This window comes from Pseudophryne corroboree, chromosome 1 (genome assembly GCF_028390025.1).
Source record: "Pseudophryne corroboree isolate aPseCor3 chromosome 1, aPseCor3.hap2, whole genome shotgun sequence".
Lineage (NCBI taxonomy): Eukaryota > Metazoa > Chordata > Amphibia > Anura > Myobatrachidae > Pseudophryne > Pseudophryne corroboree.
In genome coordinates this window covers 66,298,095-66,320,067 of record NC_086444.1, presented here as the reverse complement: position 1 = coordinate 66,320,067, position 21,973 = coordinate 66,298,095, and the positions used below count along the sequence as shown (strand labels likewise).

Below are 21,973 nucleotides of genomic sequence, written 5' to 3'. Positions count from 1 at the left end.
CCATAATGCTCAGCAGACACCAGCAAAAGGCTACAGACATCTCCAGCCTAAAGAGATGTCACACCTCAGTGATGTCACTAAATCCTAGAGAACTGATTGGCTGCATTCTGATTGATAGTGGTTTAGCACGTAACATAGCTAGCTAATTGGAATGAAGAAACATTGTTGAGTAATTGTGTCCTTATGTTATAGGCGAAGGTCCATTCCTGGGAGTGGTTGACATGTTTGGTGGCATTGGAGGTCTTACAGAATTCCGAAGCAGTCTCCTTGCCAGCCGTGGCTTTGCCGCTCTTGCGTTGGCTTATTTTGCTTATGAGGATCTTCCACAGTCTCTCTTTCATGTAGATCTAACATATTTTGAAGAAGCGGCTCAGTATCTGCAAAGTCATCCAAAAGTAAGTTTCATGATTATTCCTTTATGTCAGAATATTTATTTTACTTCTTTATTATGTAACACTAGTCTGCATTCCAAAACACATATAGGAAGAATTTAGTGCTGTCCACTTACAGGGTAGTCAGCATCCTGCGTTAGTAATAAGTTACTTGTCACATGTTGAGATTGTGACAGGTAATTGGGACTGTAAACCAAAGGCAAAAGGCACCATATATTGTGCAAAAAATGGGACTAGAGCAGCCCCCAATTACATTAATAGAAGGAAACACAGACTTCCAGAACAAGGATCAATACATAAGGTGACCGTGTAATGGGTTGTCGTTAATATGCCCAAAAGACATTCATATATATTCCAAGAACTCCCAGTGGCTTGGACAAACTTGATTTAAGAAGGTGCACAATTCGATTTAATAAAAAATCAGCTAAGTATCGCATGACTATACATAAAATGGTGATCCGGTCAGAATGCCAGCATTTAGAATACCGATGCCGGAATCCCGACACTGGTCAGAAGACTCACCCGGGGATCCCGGCATGGATCACAATGCCGGAATCCAGACTGCCGGTATTCAGATCTGAAGTGTGCTGGGGCAGTTTAGGGTCAGGCTGCTTGTTGGGGTGTGTTTGGTTTAGGCTACAGCGGGGGAAGCTTATGGTTAGGCTGCAGTGAGGGAGGGTTAGGCACTAAAGTGGGAGGATTAGGCAACAATGTGGAGGGTAAGGGGGAGGCTGCGGGGGAGGGAGAGTTAAGGTTGGGGTGAGGGGGGGGTAGACTGAGCAGGTTAGACTGCTTACCTATATGGTGCTGGGATTCTGCACATCGGAATGCCAAAGTCTGTGTTTTGACTGCCAGCATCCCAAGAGCTGGGATTCCGCTACCATCACCATAAAATGCACATGTATGATGAACATGTGTGGTAAGGGGGTTATAGCTGAGCCTCTCATCATATGTGGGTGCTAAATGGGACTCTCATCCACAGTCTGCTGGACCCACATGCCCACCACGGTGTAGGGAGGACATATAAACAGTCCATCAAGTTTGCAGAGCCATGCTACTGCTGAAACACAAATAATGTTGGTCCTCCACACAGCGTCTCGAGGACACTTCCTCTGCTGATTGGAGTAAACATCTCAAGCATTTCATACACTGTCTGAGAGCGTTAAGATAAGTACACTGTGAGATCACAAATATCTGGCAAACTTTTGTTTCATGGCTGGCCTATTTTGCTTCATCAGAGGCTTTCTTCTGCTCTCACCAACCAGCTCTGACTTCATAACATAGAGATGGAGAAACCTGCTTGATTAATTTCAGTTCAGTTCTCCTCTTCAGCCTGGGGCAGATGAAAGCATATGATTATCCTTTTTATGTATTTGATTTTACGTATATTCATGTAATTTGTTGATTTTTATAAAATAAACTTGTGCACCTACTTAAATCAAGTTTATCCTGGTCATTCGAGGTCCTTGGAATATATACAGTGTGACTGGACGTGCCATCGCTGCATACGCCCATCGATCACAGATTGGGTTTTGGGTCACACGGGACCTGGCTAATAGAAGACTTCCTCTTACCATCAGTACCGCCTGTTACTGACTCCACCCACTACGCAGTAAGCGGGTATTTTGTTGCCACCACCAAGATCCTACCATCTGGCACCTGGAACCACGTTTCTGCTCAGGATTCTACCACCGGCACCTGTACCATTTGCTGTTGTGTATGCATCGACACGCTGCTGACACACCTCCTGACTGGCATCAGTTGACCTCCCCCTGGTCGCTGACCTGGGCCAGGCCAGGCATGGTAGCTGGCAGAAGGCAGAGCTTGGAGACTCTGGGCTCAAACCAGGACAAGCGGAGAATGAGACTGAGTTTGCCGCATTCCTGTTGGTCACAAGATGAAGGCAATCGTCTTGAGGCAATGATATTTATTTGCTTAAAATAAGTCTTAAAAAAGATCCTTCCCTTTTGCCAGGGGGATGCAGCAAACAATGTTACAGCAGTTCCACATCTCAAGATGTCACAGAAGATGTACACACACAGGTCTCATAGACCTCCTTTTTATCTTACTCCAACACACAATACTACAGGGGGTAGTTCCACCATGGGTCTATTTAACCAATCAGGCTATCTCACAAAATATAAATACAGATTACATTTCAAAAGAGTTAAATCACTAGATAAAGCAATTTCCTGCTCTAGTTCATATATAAACTAGAGATGTGCACCGGAAATTTTTCGGGTTTTGGTTTTGGATTCGGTTCCGCGGGCGTGTTTTGGATTCGGACGCATTTTGGCAAAACCTCCCGGAAAATTTTTTGTCGGATTCAGGTGTGTTTTGGATTCGGGTGTTTTTTTTCAAAAACAGCTTAAATGATAGAATTTGGGGGTAATTTTGATCCTGTAGTATTATTAACCTCAATAACCATAATTTCCACTCATTCCCAGTCTATTCTGAACACCTCACACCTCACAATATTATTTTTAGTCCTAAAATTTGTACCGAGGTCGCTGGATGACTAAGCTAAGCGACCCAAGAGGGCGGCACAAACACCTGGCCCATCTAGGAATGGCACTGCAGTGTCAGACAGGATGGCACTTAAAAAAATTGGCCCCAAACAGCACATGATGCAAAGAAAAGAGAAAAAGAGTTGCACTGTGGTTGCTGGATGGCTAAGCTAAGCGACACAAACACCTCAATATCACAGGAACTATTTGTTCTAATCAATGGTATTATTGGTCCAAATCACTGGAAGAAAATGACAATCACAGGAATTATTTGTTCTAATCAATGGTATTATTGGTCCAAATCACTGGAAGAACATGACAAAATCACAGGAATCATTTGGCTAGATCACTGTAATTAATTATAAATCACTGATATTAATTGGTAAAATCTCGCTATCGCCTGCCTAGTGAAGTGGAATCTAGATGGGATTTTGTACGGGGGACACAATAACTTCATCAATTGTCTAAATTCCAATGCACTAATGGCGGAAAACGGGCGCACGTCTAACAGCGCACTGATTATACTGCTCAATCACTGATTATACTGAGCACTGATTTCAGGGCCGGCAACAGAAATCTTGGGGCCCCATACACTGATATCTCTGGGGGCCCCCTACCCCCTCAACTCTTCCCCTCAATATAAATGTGTGTATATATATATATATATATATATATATATATATATAAATATACAGTATATACATACACACGCACACATATACATACACATACACATATACAACAAACATACATATATAAGCACACATACATGATATCAAAAAATGGAAGGAAAGTATACCCAAATGGCGCATTGCTGCTGCAGTGCCTAGAGGTTTAGAAATAAATGTCACCACATTTAACATATACAATCGAAACAAAAAAATATAAACCTCCCTGGTACATTCAGCGCAAGAGCCTATAGCAAAGAAAAGACCGTTTTTTTCTTTGCTATAGGCTCTTGCGCTGAATGTACCAGGGAAGCTGAAGGGTTACCTCTTCTGTCTTTGTACATATTACTTTTTATATGATCAGTTTCCTTATAATAATTACAGTGTAAAAGTGAATATTTCTATTTCCCTAGTGAAGGGTTAAAACATGCTTTATGAACTCTTATGTGTTTGCAATGGATGCTGCTGCCCTGTGTTAGATGCCTTTGTCTCTCATACAGATACCAGGCTTGTGTGGGTCTGGCATCCAAGGTCAGCTCTCTACTAGATGAAACCTGCTTTTTCTACTTCTGTGTGTTACTAAAAGATCCTTTGTTAAGTTTCGTCTGATGCAACATATATAACATCTGCCTGGCAACTGCTATATCCAATTATGTTATGTCAAGTATTAACCACCCCTACGTACCCCACCCAGGCACCTACCCCTAAGCCAATGAGCCCTTTTACACTTGTCAGTTCCACCCATATGCATTGTCTTATATACTCTTGTTAACTTTATAATAAACAGTGTGAATTTTAACTGCTTGTCTGTGCATGTACCTTGTGGTTAAAAGTTTACACTCCAGACGTCTGTAAGGCCATCACATCGAGGGTTAAAGAAAATAAGGTCAAATCCTTTCAGCTGGGGGTTATGTCCGGGATTCAGTGATCGTCCCCGAATAATAAAGATAGAAGATTTATTGTCTGTCTTTGCTATGCGGGATTGCGGTCATACACTGAAGCTGAATCCGTGTCAGTGTTCCGGGAACACGTGACAAGGTAATATTTAAGTCCGGGACTTAATATTACGAAGTTTTTAAAACAGGTATCAGGGATACCATAGAATCTTTAATGTCTGGGACTTAAAGATACGTCTGAGAAGGGACCAGGGGTCCGAGCGCACTTCTCCAAAGACGTTAGTATCTGGGATACTTAAAATAGACCTGGGAGTCTATACGTAACGTAGAGAATACCCCGATTTGATCGCCTATATATTTTTGTATGTTTGTAGTGAGATAAGTTCTTATATTTGGTCCAGACGGCTGGTAAGTTTTCGTCTGCCAGATATCTTTACTCAAACACTTTTCTTGCTTCCTGTCTAAAACGCTGTATTTTTTCTGACATCTTGTACGAAGGTAAGCGTACCCGTCAAAAGATTTCATGTTCTCATTATACAGATAATATTGTGATATTGTCAATGACTAATTAACTGGTGTTAGCTAATGCATGCATAGAAAGTTTTTGTAAATTGCATTTTTTTGTTGTGAAATTTCATAGAAAGTCTTTTTGTTGTGAAATTGCATAGAAGGTTTTTTTTTGTAAACTGCATTTTTGTTGTGATATTGCATAGACAGTTGTTGTGGGTTGTTGTGGAAATTGCGTAGAAAGCTGGTGTAGATTGCATTTTTACTATGGGAGGGACCTATGTATAAGTAGAGTGTCGTATATTTTAGATAATTTTCTTTTAAAAGTTGTACTGTTGATTTATATTACTGTCTGACAATGGGCTCTAGTCAGAGTAAAAAAAAACTGCATATCCCCCGCCCCTCCCTGGTGAGACATGCAGGATGTATGTTGCCCGTAACTCTACCTCAGAGTATTATTTAGTTAACCCATGGGTGGATAATTTAGCGGGATGGACAGAGAAAGCAGGACGGGACCCATTCCTACGGGAAGGCAGTAATTACCTTTTCTATATGGAGATTTAAGAAAAAATGTCAGTTTCCAATAGCACAGAAGCGAAGCTGCAGAGGAATTGTAAGTCTTTGAAATCCCTCTCGCCCCCCCCCCCTTTTGCATTCCAATGTATCCTGCGCTCAGAGACACAAATCTCTTGGCAGCAGTAACCCTTTCACACTAAATGGGATCGCTTCCAACTTCACTGCTGGAGGGTGCGTCCACTAGCTCTATCCCTAACGCACCAATAACCCAGAGTTTAGATAATAGTAAAACACTGTCCCAAGCCCACCATTACCCTCGATGGCTGTATATCTTATTTACGCAAAACTTGCAAAGGACGCAGCTATACACATATGAAGGAAGTTTTTTTTGCCTGTGTTTTTTTGCCTGTCGCTGTAGCTTGTAAAAAGAAACCTGCGCCCACTCATAACTATCAGAGCTCCAGACGCTTTGACAGACAGAACCAACCCCGCAGTCAGGGAACATTCCAAAGACCCCGCGCACTGACGGGGCCCGGAGGAGGGTATCCCAGCCTTTATTCAACTCTCCCGTCATAGTGAGATTCACCTCTGCTGCCACTTATTATAAATGGAAGTAAAATTCCCTTTTTAGTGGACAGCGGTGCAGCAGCCAGTGTTTTGTGTTCTGACTTATGCAATACCCCCTCTCACCAGAAAAGATAGAAGGTCTCCGCCCCATGATACAGCAATTCTTACAACAGGGTATCTCAGACATATTGTATCACCATACTGTACTCCTGTGAACCCTGTTGCCAAAGCTGATGGTAGTATGGGATTTGTACAGGATCTCAGAGCGATCAATCAGTTAATTGTCCCAATTGCACCAATTGTTCCAGATGTAAACTCACTCATTTCTGCAATCCCTACAGATGCTGCGTTCTTCTCTTACAGATTTTCTGAGTGTTGAAGAATGCCTTTTTTTCAGCATACCTGTAGATTCACAGACACAATTACTTTTGCCTTTTCTTTTGAGGGTAAACAACTTACCTGGTGCAGATTATTGACGCACCTGTTGTCTCCAGGCCACATTGAGGCCCTGGCAACCTCACCATGGTTCAGTCCTGCTACAGTATGCAGATGATCTGCTGCTCTGTAGTAAAACTGAGGAGGCCTGCCGAGAGGATGGTGTTTCATTACTAAACTGGCTTTGTGAATGTGGACACAAGGTGTCCAAAATAAAAATGCAATGGTGTAAAAAGCATGTTGATTACTTAGGTTTTGTGCTCACTCAGGGAGAGAGAAAAGTCAGTCCACAATGCATGCAGTCTGTATTGGGCCTGGTCACCCCAACTACCCAGAAGGAACTACTGTCCTTCCTGGGTATGGTAAATTACTGCAGACAGTGGATATCTGATTGCTCTTATTGTGATAACATTTTGAGACAAGCCACACTGAAGGACAAACCTAAAACTGTACAATGGTCACAAGAAATGTTAACTGCATATGAAAGTTTAAAATGTATGTTGATGAAAAGTCCGGCACTTGGCCTCCCCAGTTATGTACTACCTTTCCATCTATATGCAAGGGACAATTGTAAAACCATGGCGGGGGTGCTCACACAGTTTCATGGAGGGAAGTTGCGCCCCGTGGCATTTTTTTTTTTTTTTTTTCCAAAGTCATGCCAGTGTCTGTGCAAGGTATGCCTGCCTGCCTCAGGGCTTTGGCAGCCTGTGCAATGGTTGCAGAAATGGCCACTACCCTCACTTTAGGCCACATCACAGTACTCCACACCACACATGATGTCCTGGCAATACTTAAAGGCTTACACACAGCACATGTCAGCACAACGCCTTAGTGGATATGAAGTACTCCTTTTGAGTAACCCTACCCTTACCATTAAGTGCACTGCTGGTTCTTCTGGCCCTGCACCCATTCTCAATGCCCTTTTAGGCTTGAAAGGTCCCGAGGATGAACCACCCGACCTACATGACTGTGCTGCTTCCATTGAAGCTGAAACTTCTCCCAGACTTGACATGTCTCCCGTTCCCATACCAGGCACAGACATTGTTTTTGTTGACGACTCCTGTAGTAGGCCCAATGACAATACATACCAGGCTGGCTATGCCATTGTCACCCTCCCTGATACTGTGTTGGAGACCCTACCAATGCCTTGTCGGTCCGCGCAAGCTGCAGAGCTCATTGCGCTCACTGGAGCATGTCCCTCCCTTGACAACGTCCATCTGCTCACTCAACTTCAAGCTGCTGCGACTAATGCTGATCTCTCCGACTGGACTTACCCAATTCTGCAGAAAAAATCCTAAATCAGGATTAATCTGCAAAGAGGGGAAACCCTGTATACCCCAGTCCAGTGCCCCTTTGCTCGTTGCCCAGTGCCGTGGTGTTGGTCACCGTGGTGAAGCCACAACACTCCTCCTACTAACCAGTGATTTTTATGTTACTAATGCCAAATCACTTGTGGACCAGTATGTTAGCAGATGCATCACTTGCCTCAGGAACAACCCTAATAAAGCTAAACACCAGCATCTTGAATACCCCACAGAAAACTCTAGGTTACTCCCCATTTAAAATACTAATGGGCAGGCCTTTTCCCACACCTTGGGCTAAGAAACCATTAGTAATACAGGAGGGAGATCTAGAACTTATCAGAGAAGAGTATGTCAGGTCCCTGATAACAAAACTGAATGAAATTGAACATGAGGTTGTTTGTAAAAACCCTTTTGAATCCACAGGAACCTACACACCCCTTTAAAGTCGGAGACAGAGTCGTGGTGAAGGTGCTCCCCAGGAACAAGAGCCCAGGAGACTTCACCTATGGTCCAGAGACAGAGGTCGTAGCAGTTACCCGAACAGCAGTCCTGACAGAGGAAAGTCCTACCTGGATCCATGCATCCCGAGTAAAAAAAAAGGTTCCTAGACCAGACCTAGAGAGGGAAGCAAGTGATTCCAGTGAGGTACGAACCGGGGCAGACAGCCCTGACCTCCCACCTAGCGAAGAAAGAAGAACAGAAGAAGATGAGGAACCTGTCCCCTATCTTTATCCTGGGGACTACCTTGATAGCCCTACTGGCCCTCACTCACCACACAATATGTGAGGTTGATATTACACAGACTAATGGGATCCCCACCTTGTGGTACAATTCCTCCAATACACACGTAGCCACATATATCCTTGACTATTTTATGTTCCCCAAAATTGCTGATGACAAATATTATATACAACAAAGGAGGAAATCAGGAATGTCTGATACAGTATATATTTGTGTTACTGACGAATGGTACTATGACAATAGATATTATGGATCTAATTGTAATTCCTGGGAAGCTGTGGGGTGGAATACAGGAGTAGATTGGAAATATGGCCCATCGTTTGCAAAGAATAGATGGAGCAAATATGGAGTACCCCTACTTTCTAGACTATCCATTCATAAGATGGATGAAGGCCCAAATTCATACAGGTTTAGACTAAACATAGTGAACCCTAGCAGAAGCGACAATGAGACTTATGTACTTGGTATATGGTGGCAAGCAGGGTATTATAGTGCAAGGCAAATGTTTTATTTATGGGATATGTATAAAAACCCAAAATACCAGCCTAAAATTGCTCCCCAAAACAAACCTTTAAAGCCCCATATTGCCACTTTTAAAGATATGGTGGCTATTACTAACCCTACCTTTGAAGACACCCTAGCTATTGAAACTGGTTTCTCTGACATTAATTTTTGGTTGGAATGGATGAAGTATAGTGCTAACAAACACAATAAAAGCAACTGTTATGTCTGTGGCAAATCTAGGCCCCACCTAGGTACAGTGCCCCTTAATATACCCCTAGAACAAGAAAATTGTTTTTTTCAGCCTTTTTAATGACACCAAAACAAATGACAGTCAGTGCGAAATGTGGAAAAGGGAATATCCCATATTGTCAAAAAAATCCCAACCCAGGAAGCACCATAACCATATATCCTGGAAACTACACTTGTTATACATCTAACACCACAACAGGGAGAAATTTAAAAACCTTCCCACCAGGGTATTGTGCAAATAAAAGAACAACTGTTTTAGTCAACCAAACTAGATCATTAGGCGACATTTATTACATATGTGGGAAACTGTAAATAAAAACGTAGCCTGGATTAATTATATATATTATAATCAACAAAGATTTGTTAATGATACCAAAGATGCTCTTAAAGGTATAGCTGAACAGCTAGAAGCCACTTCCCAAATGACATTCCAAAATAGAATGGCCCTTGACATGATCCTAGCAGAAAAAGGCGGTACATGTGTTTACATTAGTAAGGTGGAAGGCTGTTGTACATATATTCCTGACAACACTGGTCCCAATGGTAAGGTTACTTTAGCCATAAACAAGTTAGAAACCTTATCCATAGAACTTAAGAAAAATTCAGGTATTGATAACCCATGGAGCCAATATTTTGGATGGTTTGAAAATTGGAAACTGGCTCTTGTGCAAATAAGCATATTCATACTTGTAACTTTAATTCTTGTAGGCATTATAGTTTATTGTGTAATTCCCTGTGGAAAGAAACTTACCTCCAAAGGCATTGATAAGGCCCTGATGTATTATGACATAACCACCAGTCCTGTCACCTCCTCTGATAGTAAGGGACCCGACGATTATGTCCAATATCTCAAGAACTGGAGAAACAAGAAAGGAGCCTCACTCAAGAATCATGTCATATAATAATCATGATTCTAAGAGGGGATTGAAGGGTTACCTCTTCTGTCTTTGTACATATTACTTTTTATATGATCAGTTTCCTTATAATAATTACAGTGTAAAAGTGAATATTTCTATTTCCCTAGTGAAGGGTTAAAACATGCTTTATGAACTCTTATGTGTTTGCAATGGATGCTGCTGCCCTGTGTTAGATGCCTTTGTCTCTCATACAGATACCAGGCTTGTGTGGGTCTGGCATCCAAGGTCAGCTCTCTACTAGATGAAACCTGCTTTTTCTACTTCTGTGTGTTACTAAAAGATCCTTTGTTAAGTTTCGTCTGATGCAACATATATAACATCTGCCTGGCAACTGCTATATCCAATTATGTTATGTCAAGTATTAACCACCCCTACGTACCCCACCCAGGCACCTACCCCTAAGCCAATGAGCCCTTTTACACTTGTCAGTTCCACCCATATGCATTGTCTTATATACTCTTGTTAACTTTATAATAAACAGTGTGAATTTTAACTGCTTGTCTGTGCATGTACCTTGTGGTTAAAAGTTTACACTCCAGACGTCTGTAAGGCCATCACATCGAGGGTTAAAGAAAATAAGGTCAAATCCTTTCAGAAGCACACCTACATGTACATATAGTACACAGACACAAACAAACATACATATATAGACACAGACCCACAGATTGTCACAACGGTGAGGGAGACTGCAAGGACCCAGGAGGGACTGACCTTGTCTGTAGGGACATCACATTGGTAAAGCTGCAGTCGGCTGCTGTCTGATATTTCCAGTCAGTGTGCTTGGCAGTGCTGTGCCGCTCAGCTCCTCGGAGTCAGCGGCAGCAGCAGGGACGGGCTGGCGCGGGTTCATGCGTAGTGACTCCGCGATGCTGGCAACACAGCACGGGACCAGCTCAGACCACGTGATGGGGTATGCGGCAGGGGTGGTGTTTGTATTGGGAAGTAATTGTCTGTTAATTGACGTATGGGCGTCCCGGAGTGCACGGGAGCCACAGCTTTCTTAGGCGCTGCCTACACATTTCTTGTGCCCCTGATGCTCGGGGCCCCCCTGATCCTTGGGGCCCCATACGGGTGTCCCCTTTGACCCCCCCTGTCGCCGGGCCTGACTGATTTTACTGAGCACTGATGATACTACGGAAAACTGACACTGAGCAGCGAGAACAGCACTGGACTATTGTACTGCAGTATACTGGTCACCACAATGCTGCACTGTACTACTATATATACTGCTCACAAAAATGCAGCACAGATATGGAATGGATACTTGCAGTCACACAGAGCTGCAAGATACAGCAATGGCCTACTGTACTGTACAACTATATACAGTTGGTCACCAAAATGCAGCACACTGAGCACAGATATTTGCAGCACACTGAGCACAGATATGGAACTTTTCAGGGAGAGAACGTAGCCACGTCCTCTCCGTTTAATCTCCAATGCACGAGTGAAAATGGCGGCGACGCGCAGCTCTTTCTATAGAATACGAATCTCGCGAGAATACGACAGCGTTCGGGTTAACCGAGCAAGGCGGGAAGATCCAAGGCTGCCTCGGACCCGTGTAAAATAGGTGAAGTTCGGGGGGGTACGGCTCTCGGAGAACCGAACCCACTCATCTCCCAAGCAAAATCTGATTAATATGTTCCTGTCCCTTTCACAAATGTTAATATAACTCAAATTTCAATTGCATCTACCCTTTCACATATCTATACTAAAACCAGTTTGGCTTAATCAGAATCTTAACAACTTTTTAGGAACATCATGAAATTCTGAGAGCCAAACAATACTGTCTGTTCATCTGCTTGTCTCTTTATAACTGTTACACAGAGACACAAGCATACTCCCCTGAACTGCATTTCAAACAAACAGCTTGATCAGAGGTCATTAACATCTCAATTCCTAGGTGAGACTGTCCCAAGGCAATTTGTCCCCAAATGTCAATGCATTTTAAAATAAAAACTTACACATTCCTCCTAAGTGCTTCGCCCATGCATTTTAAATGTGCAATTCTACAACTGCGCCTAGAGCATTAAATATAACCACTTAATACACATTATTAAACATGCATTTACAGTTTATGGAGCCTAGCGTGGATTCGTTCATTTAGTTAATGGCTAATGAACCACATGTTTATCATGTGGGATGGGTCTTATCTTTTGGGCATATTAGCTCCAACCCATTACACCGTCGCCTTATGTATTGATAGGTAATTAAGCATGGTTACAAAATGGCTGCTGGTGCCAATTGTTATCTGGGGACATCCATATAGACAATATGTTAGGACTGATGAAAAATGCAGTCCATGAAGATTGCTATCTCACTTTATGTGCAGTCATCTTATAATTGTACATGATTTTAGCATGCATTGTGACAGTTTATGCTTAATTGGGCTGGGAGAACTGGTTACTCTAATTTATACACTCTATATAGTAGTCAGATGGGAGTCACTATGATGTCCTAATGTACTGTATGTGTGATGTTGTCAATCTAAAAATTCCAGGCCTGGATTTTCATTTGACTGTCCCATGAGACAGACAACAATTTCTTGTACTATTTCCTTTTATGAGCCTGTGGTGCAGAGCCGGCCTTAGGCATAGGCAAACTAGGCAAATGCCTAGGGCATTTGGTATGCTTAGGGGCACCAGCAGCTTCTGCTGATTAAAATGATATGCAGCATGCCTATATTCTGTGTGCGACTGCGGCTGTATCTGCATACGAAATGCTACGTTGCAGTGTATTCCTGGAAATCACTGTAATGTAGCATTTCATATGTAGATACAGCCGCAGTCGCACACAGAATATAGGCATGCTGCATATCATTTTAATCAGCAGAAGCTGCTTGTGCGTCCTAGCCACATAGTAATGCAAATAAAATGCATTTTCATAAACAAAAGGCGCCCGACGTTAGCAGAGCTGCCAGCTGACTCATGCCAGACATCTCCTGCAGAACTAGCGGCGGTGCTATGGGGCACCAGCCAAAATCTTGCCTAGGGCATCATATTGGTTAGGGCCGGCTCTGCTGTGGTGTGAAATGTGGCATTGATCTGCGTACTGTGACTTTCCTTGCTAGAAATAAATACTCAACGGCATCTCTTAGGACAACAGGTGCCTACATGCAGGGGCATAAGTTTATACCAGGAGCCCGGAGGCAAAATAGTTGTTGGTGCCCTTCCCTGCTCACATTCAGCCAACACTGAAATACCAGCAGCACCCAGACACACAGCAGTGTGGTACTGACTGGTATCAGATCCAGATTTACACACACAGTATATGATTTGGTGGTGAGTTTTGACTATAGAATATAATAGATTATATATAGATTATAATAACACAGATGATATGAACAATACAAAGATATATATATATAAATTATACATATCTTTGTAATATTCTAATAATTTTTATAGTACAAAAATCTGGAGTATACTGGTGTATGACAGGTGAGGCTCCTGACTGCATGTCACTGACACACACTCCCCTTAACCCACTTTCACTTCCAACACTCCAGTAGCACCCAGACACTACACCCCCCACCTACCACCTCCATGCTTACTCCAAATCTGGCACCCAGAGACACACTCCCCCACACTACATTCACTTCCATCACTTCAGGAGGTGAAGCACCCAACAAGCACAAACTCCCCCTGCTTTCACATCCAACACTCCGGCAGTTCCCAGACATATACTATTAACAGTGCCTTAGCTAGGTGTGGGCAGGCGGTGCGTTGCACACAGCGCATTTGTCCCGTGTGCGCACCGTCTGCATCCACCCCTGTTGACCGGCTGTCTATGTGAGGAGAGCTTCAGCGCTGGGGAGGCAGAGTGAGTGAGTCTTCCATTTGTGACTTCAGTGCTCCTTCTAGTTGTGAGACATGACATGAGGCAGCGCTGGCGCCACCATAACACCCCCTCCCGTCCATGTTTTAGAGCGTGGTGCTGCAGATCTTACAGTATGCAGCGCTGGGCATCCCACGTGCGCGCGGCTTCCCCCGTGTGGTGTGTAGAAGTGAGTATTGGAGCCGCTGCTGTGGAGGAGGAGAGGGAAGTAATGTGCGCTGATGATCAGACAGAAGCAGCATCCCGTTTCCCCCCACACAAACACCATATGGAGCCTGGAGATGAGAGAGGAGGTCTGAGCTGAGTTGTAAGTGCTTTATACAGAGTTTCCTCATATCCTGTATTATCTTTCTTCACCAAAAAATGCAGCGTGTTTATATTATCATTCAGTGCTGTAACTAGGTGTGTGCCAGCCTGGCACATAGCGCATGTCCACTGTGGGTGCAGGACTGCCGGCAACATGCCGCCCTGCGTGTCCACATAGCTCTGACACCTTGCTATTTGTAAAGCGCTACATAGAAGTATAGCCGGGTAGCGCTACAGGTTGTGTGTCCCCCTTGTCATTTTGTTTTTATTTAATTGTTTGGCTGCTGCACTTTATGAGTACAGTATGTCAGAGAGACCTCCTGGTCTCTCTGTACCTGCGGCTCCTCCCCCAGCGTGTCCTGATCACTGCTGGCCACAGTGATCGGGCAGCCCGTGGCATTCCCCCCAGCACTGTAAAGACTGCAACCAGGGACAGCGTGGAGAGGCGCTGTCCCCGCTCCATCCCCAGACTCTGGAGAGTGCGCCGGAGCCTGGAGGACGCAGCATGCATTGTGGGGGACTGGGAGAAGATTACTTATATGAGGGCCTGGGAATCCTTCATCAAACAGAGCCAGCTGTGTCTGCATGTCACGCTGCAACACACGGAAGACCCCGGGCGTTAGCGCTCGCCACTCCCGGCTGGTGACGTGCTGCGGTAGCCGATCATTTCTAAATGGCGCATAAAGCCCAGGCCTGTTGATGTACCAGGGAGCCACCCACCTGCAAGCTAATGGTATGTCTCATATATGAGTATGTGTGTCTTCCCACACCCCTCTCTCCCCCTCCCACCCCTCTTTCTCTATCTCTCCCCCTCCGACCCCTCTTTCTTTCTTTCTCCCTCTTTCTTTCTCTCTCCCTTTCTTTCTTTTCTTTCTCCCTCTCAATGTGTAAAAGGGTTCTCTGCCTGACGTAATGTGTGATAGGGGCTCTACCTGGAGTAATGTGTAAAATGGAGCGCTATCTGGTGTAATGTGTGACAGGGGCTCTACCTGGTGTAAAGTGTGTAAGTGGCGATACTGTGCAGTATTATTTGAATAATGGAGACTACTGTGCAGCGTAATATGAACTGGTATTATTTTGCGGCCAAGCCCCTTCCCCAAGAAGCTATGCCTCTATATTTTCATTGTGCGCCGCAACCCCGTTTTAAATATGCGGAGGGGGGGGGTGCCAAAAACTATATAAATATGATAAGACTCACAAGGTAATAAAAGCACAGAACATTTTTAGGGAAAACCATAGCAGTTGTGATCCATAGGGTCCAGCCATGGGGTCAAACAGCAGCCTCATCTAACATATATAGGATTCACACAATAGAAACATAACAGTTGAAAATTACTTTTATTGCAAATGGCTATTGAAGCCAACTAATTTGATCTTTGCTCTGCACCTACTAAAGTTTTAAATGCAGATCTGCTGGTGCAACCTGCTCTAATAGAGGCATAGTACAAAGACTAATCCTATTTGAATGAGTCATTTATCATTAATATTATTATTATTATTATTATTTTCTATTAACTTTCAGTCAGGAATATGGAAAAGGACACACAAAAGCAAAAGGGATTAGAATGGAGAACTGATGGGTACATAAATGTCAAAAAACAGCCTTCTGTGTCCAACCTATAAGACACAGGGGTTGCAAGAGTAAGGGCAAGAGGAGTAGTTCATTATTTTTTTAAGGTTGATGCAGATGAATCACAAAGCAGGTGCAAGCATACCGATGTTGCACAGTTATGGTGCTTACTTTTGTACTATTGCTCTTTGTCGTGATCCATCACATTATCTGATTCCCCCCACACCGAAAAAAAAAATTCAAATTGTATGTTGTATCAATGTATATTCTCTATGAAAAAAAAAAATATTTCATACTATTTGACAAATTATAAGCCTTTAATTAAATCCAGGTAAATGAACTGAGGCAGGAGAGATTTGGATTGTAAAAGGAAATGTATATGTACTCTAGGCAGCAGAGGGGCCTGCGTGACTGGTACTGTGTCCTGGCCATCCATGCAGGTTTCAAATTCTTTTGAAGGAGGTGATAGAAATTGCTCAAGATGGCACTTGGCCAGGGAATCTCTCATTTTTTTCTTCTTTTTTTTTTTTTTACTAAGACTATAAATTGCCCAATTTGGACAAGTCCTACATTTTAGGCTTCAAACAGAATGAAGCAAGTAATTAAGGGGGACCCTGTTTGTTTGACCAGGAAAATCCTGGGGATAGGCACACAAAGGACCTTCAGATACCTAAGCACAAACAATAAATTCTAGTTTTGAAAGGGTTAAAAATCTAGGGTGGGGGCCAAGTAACGGGACAAGAGGTAAGTCTGACTGACTAGCTGAATCCAGTGTGCATTACCTGAGGAGAGTGTAATGACTCCTTCACAACAAGAATTCTCAACTTACGTAATGAGGATTCTGAGTTTGTTTTATCCTTTTTACTATTTTCTCTGAAATTGTCTGAAATCTGTGTGTACTTTTGAAATAATCATATACTCTTGTAATCCTTTTTGTAACTGTAATCGCTGAAGTTTTTCTTGAAATTTAAATCCTAATTTCTAGTTCTGAATTCTGTGTTCTTAGACTTACTATACAGCCTCAAAAAAAGCATCAACCTCATGACAACCGCACTTGGAAGGAGTTCCGGGTGTGTGACACGCTTGTTTTTTGGACTAATGAAAAATATCTGTAGACATGGAGTGTTTTAATATGTTGATATGAGCACTGGAGTATTGTTCATCTTTCATAGGCTTTAATAATCAGGAGCACTATTAGAAACCATTGGATATAGGTGAACTAGCACTCTAATGTCCTGTCAGTGTCATTCTGATGTTCGATCATACATGTGTTGGAGCATGAAACCATCTCACCATGCTTTGTCTTTCAGGTGTCTGCAGCTGGAGTGGGAGTGATTGGTATATGCAAAGGAGCCGAGATGGCTCTGGCAATGGCCTGTTATTTGCCCCAAGTTTGTGCGTCAGTCTGTATCAATGGAACCAATGCTGTAAATGGCAACAGTCTTAGCTATGGTGATCTGCTCCTGAATGGGATTCCCTACCAAGCAGAAGCCGGTCTGGTCACAGACATTGGGGCTCTCAAACTTAGTAATGCTTTGGAAGACCCAAGAAAGCCAGAGCACCAGGACTCCATATTTCCTCTTGAGAAAGCCAGAGGTCCCATCCTCTTCCTGGTAGGAGACAAAGACCAGAACTATGACAGTTTGTTTTTTGCTAAGGAAGCATTAGCCAGGGCTCAAAAGTATGGCAAGAAGGATGTGTACATGCAGTGTTACCCCGGGGCTGGGCATCTCATAGAGCCACCAGGCTCCCCCTTTTGTGCAGTGTCACAATCTCCTTTCTTCCCACTTCCCTTGATGTGGGGTGGGGAGCTCCTGCCTCACTGCAGAGCGCAGGAAGACAGCTGGAGAGAGATCCAGGACTTTCTGCGCAGAAATACACCGAACTCTCGCCGGAATAAATTGTGATGGATTTAATATCAGCAATTGAAACCTGCTGCCCAAAAAAAATGGTGGAGAACGCTAACTAGTCCAATGTGCAACGACCGTCACTGCCTGGACCAGGCTGAAGGTCACAAATAAGATTTTGAAGATTATTTTATGCATTTATTGCTTTGAAGGGACCCGATGACCCTCAAATATCTCATATACTGTACAGTAAATAAATCATTCTAAAGCTATCCTAAAGTCTCCTACCTATGTGATCTAAGAATGTGCGATTAGGTCTACACATGCTAAGAACTAATCACTTCAGTAAAACTTGACATTACTTCAGGTGCTAAGTAAGGCATTACTTGACTACTTCTGCACAGGTATAGAACTAATTATTTAAGCCAAGCTCCAGCATTACTTAGTTCCAAGCATGTGCAGAGCTGACGTGCTCTCCTCTGCCCAAGAGTCATCTGAGAACACTGAGATCACGTGGTGTTCCCAGAATGCCATATGAGCAGTGTCGGACTGTGGCATGTAGGGCCCACCGGGGAATGCAGTGGTAGGGGCCCATGTTTAGGGGTGTGGTAAGTTCACAGAGGGGGTGTGGCCTGCCACCTCATTGATTTGACTAATCATTAGAGAGTGCAACATCTGGGCCCCTTCATAAATATATACAGTAAATTCAGCTGCCGCATGCATGATAATGGACCAGATTAATAACAGATTAATAACAGCAATGCACTGTAGAAAATACACCATAGCCCAGTATAAGGTAACAAATTATGATGTATAATTCAAGTGCACAGTCTGGAACCTGATCCTTAGAGCAGGAGGTGGGCCCCCAGGCAGTGGGGCCCACCGGTGGTTTCCCCTATACCCCTGTGGGCCAGTCCAAGCCTGCTTATGAGGATAACATGCAAGATCAGCAAGTACAATACAGTTCAGGGGGAAAGTGTCAGCATCAGTACCCCCACTCTGAGCTCCAACCCAACCCAGCATCACCCAACACACAAGGACCCAAGTCTTAACACAAATGCATTCATGTTTCATATACACACAGCCTGAATGTCATTTTCTACAATATTTGCAATCATTTTGTGCATTGAACCATCAGAAAACAAAGTGTCACTATCTCAATTGTGCTAAAAAAAAAGTAAGTTTTTCGGAATAAGCTGTATTTCAGAACTTTGGATATGGGAGACTCAACCTGTATTAATATATAGGGTGGTTTCCTATTAGCCCATGTAAATTTCGGGGCTTCCACCCCCCCCCCCCCCCATGGTGCACTACAGAAACAGTTATGCCATACCTATCAATATTGTTAAAAAGAGTCCACGTGAGTGAGTATGACCCTTACTTTCCTGTCCTGTGGTTAAGTGAAACTTCCCGGGAGATACGAAGATCCGCAAAACAGTGCCAGTCTGGCAATAAGCAGAGACCTGCCAGACCTCACTGATGAATGACCACAGCTTATTGTGGCTGCAAGAGTTATTGGTGTCACAGAGTCCCAGAGCCATGGCAAGATGTGGGACAGGACATATATATACAGGGGAATTTAGGATGATGGGACATAAATATTGTTTTTGTGTTTCTGTTCCGGCCTGTGGGTGACCTGTACTAAGCAGTGAGCCAGTGGAGAAGTTGCCCATGGCAACCAATCAGCTGCTCTGTATACTTTTATAATATGCAACTTATAAATGTTACGTAAATGCTGATTGGTTGCTATGGGCAACTTCTCCACTAGCTTACTTCTCCACTTTTATCACTGCTTAGTACATCTCCCCCATCTGTCCTGCTTCCTGCAGGTTGCAGAAAAAGGCTTGTGGGTTGTGTATCAGTAGTCAGTATAAGAAACTATAAATACAACACTGAGGTAATTCTAGTAATAACATAAGGATGTTTTGAATAAATAATAAGATGGTGAAGTTGGAAAAATTATAAAACTAGTATAAATCGTGAGATTATCATTAGCAAATAAATTTTGCCACATGCTGCCTTTTCAGTAACCTACAGTATGAAAATTAGGAATAGTCATAGCCCACTAGAGGGAGGAGTGTCGGGCCCTGGGTCTGGCTGCACAGTGGCAAGCTCCTATAATGCATGTAACGCCTGGCACTGACAATGAGAAATGGGTACTTGAGCTGTCTGTGGGGTCTGTAGCCACACCCTACACACACGTGGTAACAGGGGCATATTAACAGAGTAGGAGGCCTGTGTCCATCCTTCCCCGTCCAGGCCCGCTCCTCTGTAGCCGGCACTCAGCAGCACAATAGAGTTTGAACACTAGTGGAGCACAGACTCGATTGCGCATACACAGATCTCCAGGAAAATGGCGTTGTGGCCATTTTCCCAGAGATTTCCTTACTGTGCATGCTCAAAACTCCCGGAAAATGCGCCATTTACCCGGAGATTTGTGGTGAGATGCTGCCGCTGGCGGTGGACTCCTGAGAGGTAAGTATTGAAAAAATGGGTGCACTGTGTGCGGTGTGGGGACCCCAGGGGCCCATGTACACTGCATCCATTATAGATATGCCACTGCGTGGTAAGATGTAGGGCAGGCCTGGTAAACCTGTGGCTCTCCAGCTGTTATGAAACTACAAGTTCCAGCATGCCCTGCCACAATTTTGCTACTCGGGAAAGCTAAAACTGTGTCAGGGTACGCTGGGATGTGTCGTTTCCCAACAGTTGGAGAGCCACAGGTTATCTAGGCCTGATGAAGGGGGTTAGTAGGCCTACTCCTTTACAGATAGCCAGAAAGCTATACAGTATATGAATGTTGACAAACTATACCACACCCGGTATAGATTGGGTGTAAGGGACCATTGACAACCACTGAGACTACAGATTGCTGAGCTTGATCAATGGGATCTGCAATCCCTGAATACAGGTATCTTACAAATAACGAGTTTTTTGGTAAGAACTTACCTTTGTTAAAACTCTTTCTGCGAGGTACACTGGGCGGCACAAGAAATGGACAATGGGGTGTAGAGTAGGATCTTGATCCAAGGCACCAACAGGCTCAAAGCTTTGACTGTTCCCAGAATGCATAGCGCCGCCTCCTATATCACCCCGCCTCCCTGCACAGGATCTCAGTTTTTAGTCAACCAGTCCAATGCAGTAGCAGGAAAAGAGACGACAACGGTTAGTAGCCACAACACCGCATTCTCACGACAGGAGACGTGTCAGCGGCTAATGCCATACCAACCCAAAGAAGCTAAGTGCGTCAGGGTGGGCGCCTTGTGGAGCCCAGTGTACCTCGAAGAAAGAGTTTTAACAAACGTAAGTTCTTACTATAAAACTCATTTTCTGCTGCGGGGTACACTGGGCTCCACAAGGAATGGACAATGGGGATGTCCTAAAGCAGTTCCTTATGGGAGGGGACGCACTGTAGCGGGCACAAGAACCCGGCGTCCAAAGGAAGCATCCTGGGAAGCGGCAGTATCGAAGGCATAGAACCTTATGAACGTGTTCACAGAGGACCATATAGCCGCCTTGCACAATTGTTCAAGGGTTACACCACGTTGGGCCGCCCAAGAAGGTCCAACAGACCGAGTAGAATGGGCCTTAATGTGATCAGGAGCAGAGAGACCAGCCTTCACATAAGCATGTGCAATCACCATTCTAATCCATCTGGCTAGAGTTTACTTGTGAGCAGGCCAGCCCCGTTTGTGAAACCCAAACACAACAAAAAGAGAATCAGATTTCCTAATAGGAGCAGTTCTCTTCACATAGATACAGAGAGCCCGTACCACATCCAAAGACAGCTTTTTGGGAGACAGATCAGGAGAAACAAGTGCCGGAACTACAATCTCCTGATTAAGGTGGAACGAAGAAACCACCTTAGGTAGATAGCCGGGACGAGTCCTAAGAACCGCCCGGTCACGGTGAAATATCAGATATGGGGAACTACAGGACAAGGCACCCAAATCCGACACTCTTCTAGCTGAAGCAATAGCCAGCAGAAACACCACCTTAAGGGAAAGCCACTTAAGATCAGCTGAACCAAGAGGTTCAAACGGAGACTCTTGTAACGCCTCCAAAACCACCGACAAGTCCCAAGGAGACACAGACGGGACATAGGGAGGTTGGATACGCAACACGCCCTGAGTAAAGGTATGCACATCAGGTAAGGTCGCAATTTTTCTCTGAAACCACACCGACAAGGCAGATATTTGAACCTTGAGGGAGG

The 21,973-nt window shown here is 43.9% G+C and overlaps 1 protein-coding gene across 2 annotated transcripts in view; it reads left to right on the top strand.

The window, feature by feature from the left end:
• Positions 1 to 18,032, top strand: part of LOC135055812 (acyl-coenzyme A amino acid N-acyltransferase 1-like) — a 55,037-nt gene extending 37,005 nt beyond the window's left edge. Inside the window, exons 3-4 of one of the 2 annotated variants that reach the window (XM_063960281.1) lie at positions 193 to 395; positions 17,224 to 18,032. In XM_063960281.1, the coding sequence (XP_063816351.1) occupies positions 193 to 395; positions 17,224 to 17,820 (800 nt within the window). In that variant the 3' untranslated portion in view covers positions 17,821 to 18,032. Of the gene's footprint in view, positions 1 to 192; positions 396 to 8,215; positions 8,651 to 17,223 lie in introns of those variants that run through there. The other variant, XM_063960289.1, reaches the window with a different exon arrangement.
• Positions 18,033 to 21,973: the final 3,941 nt, after the last annotated feature.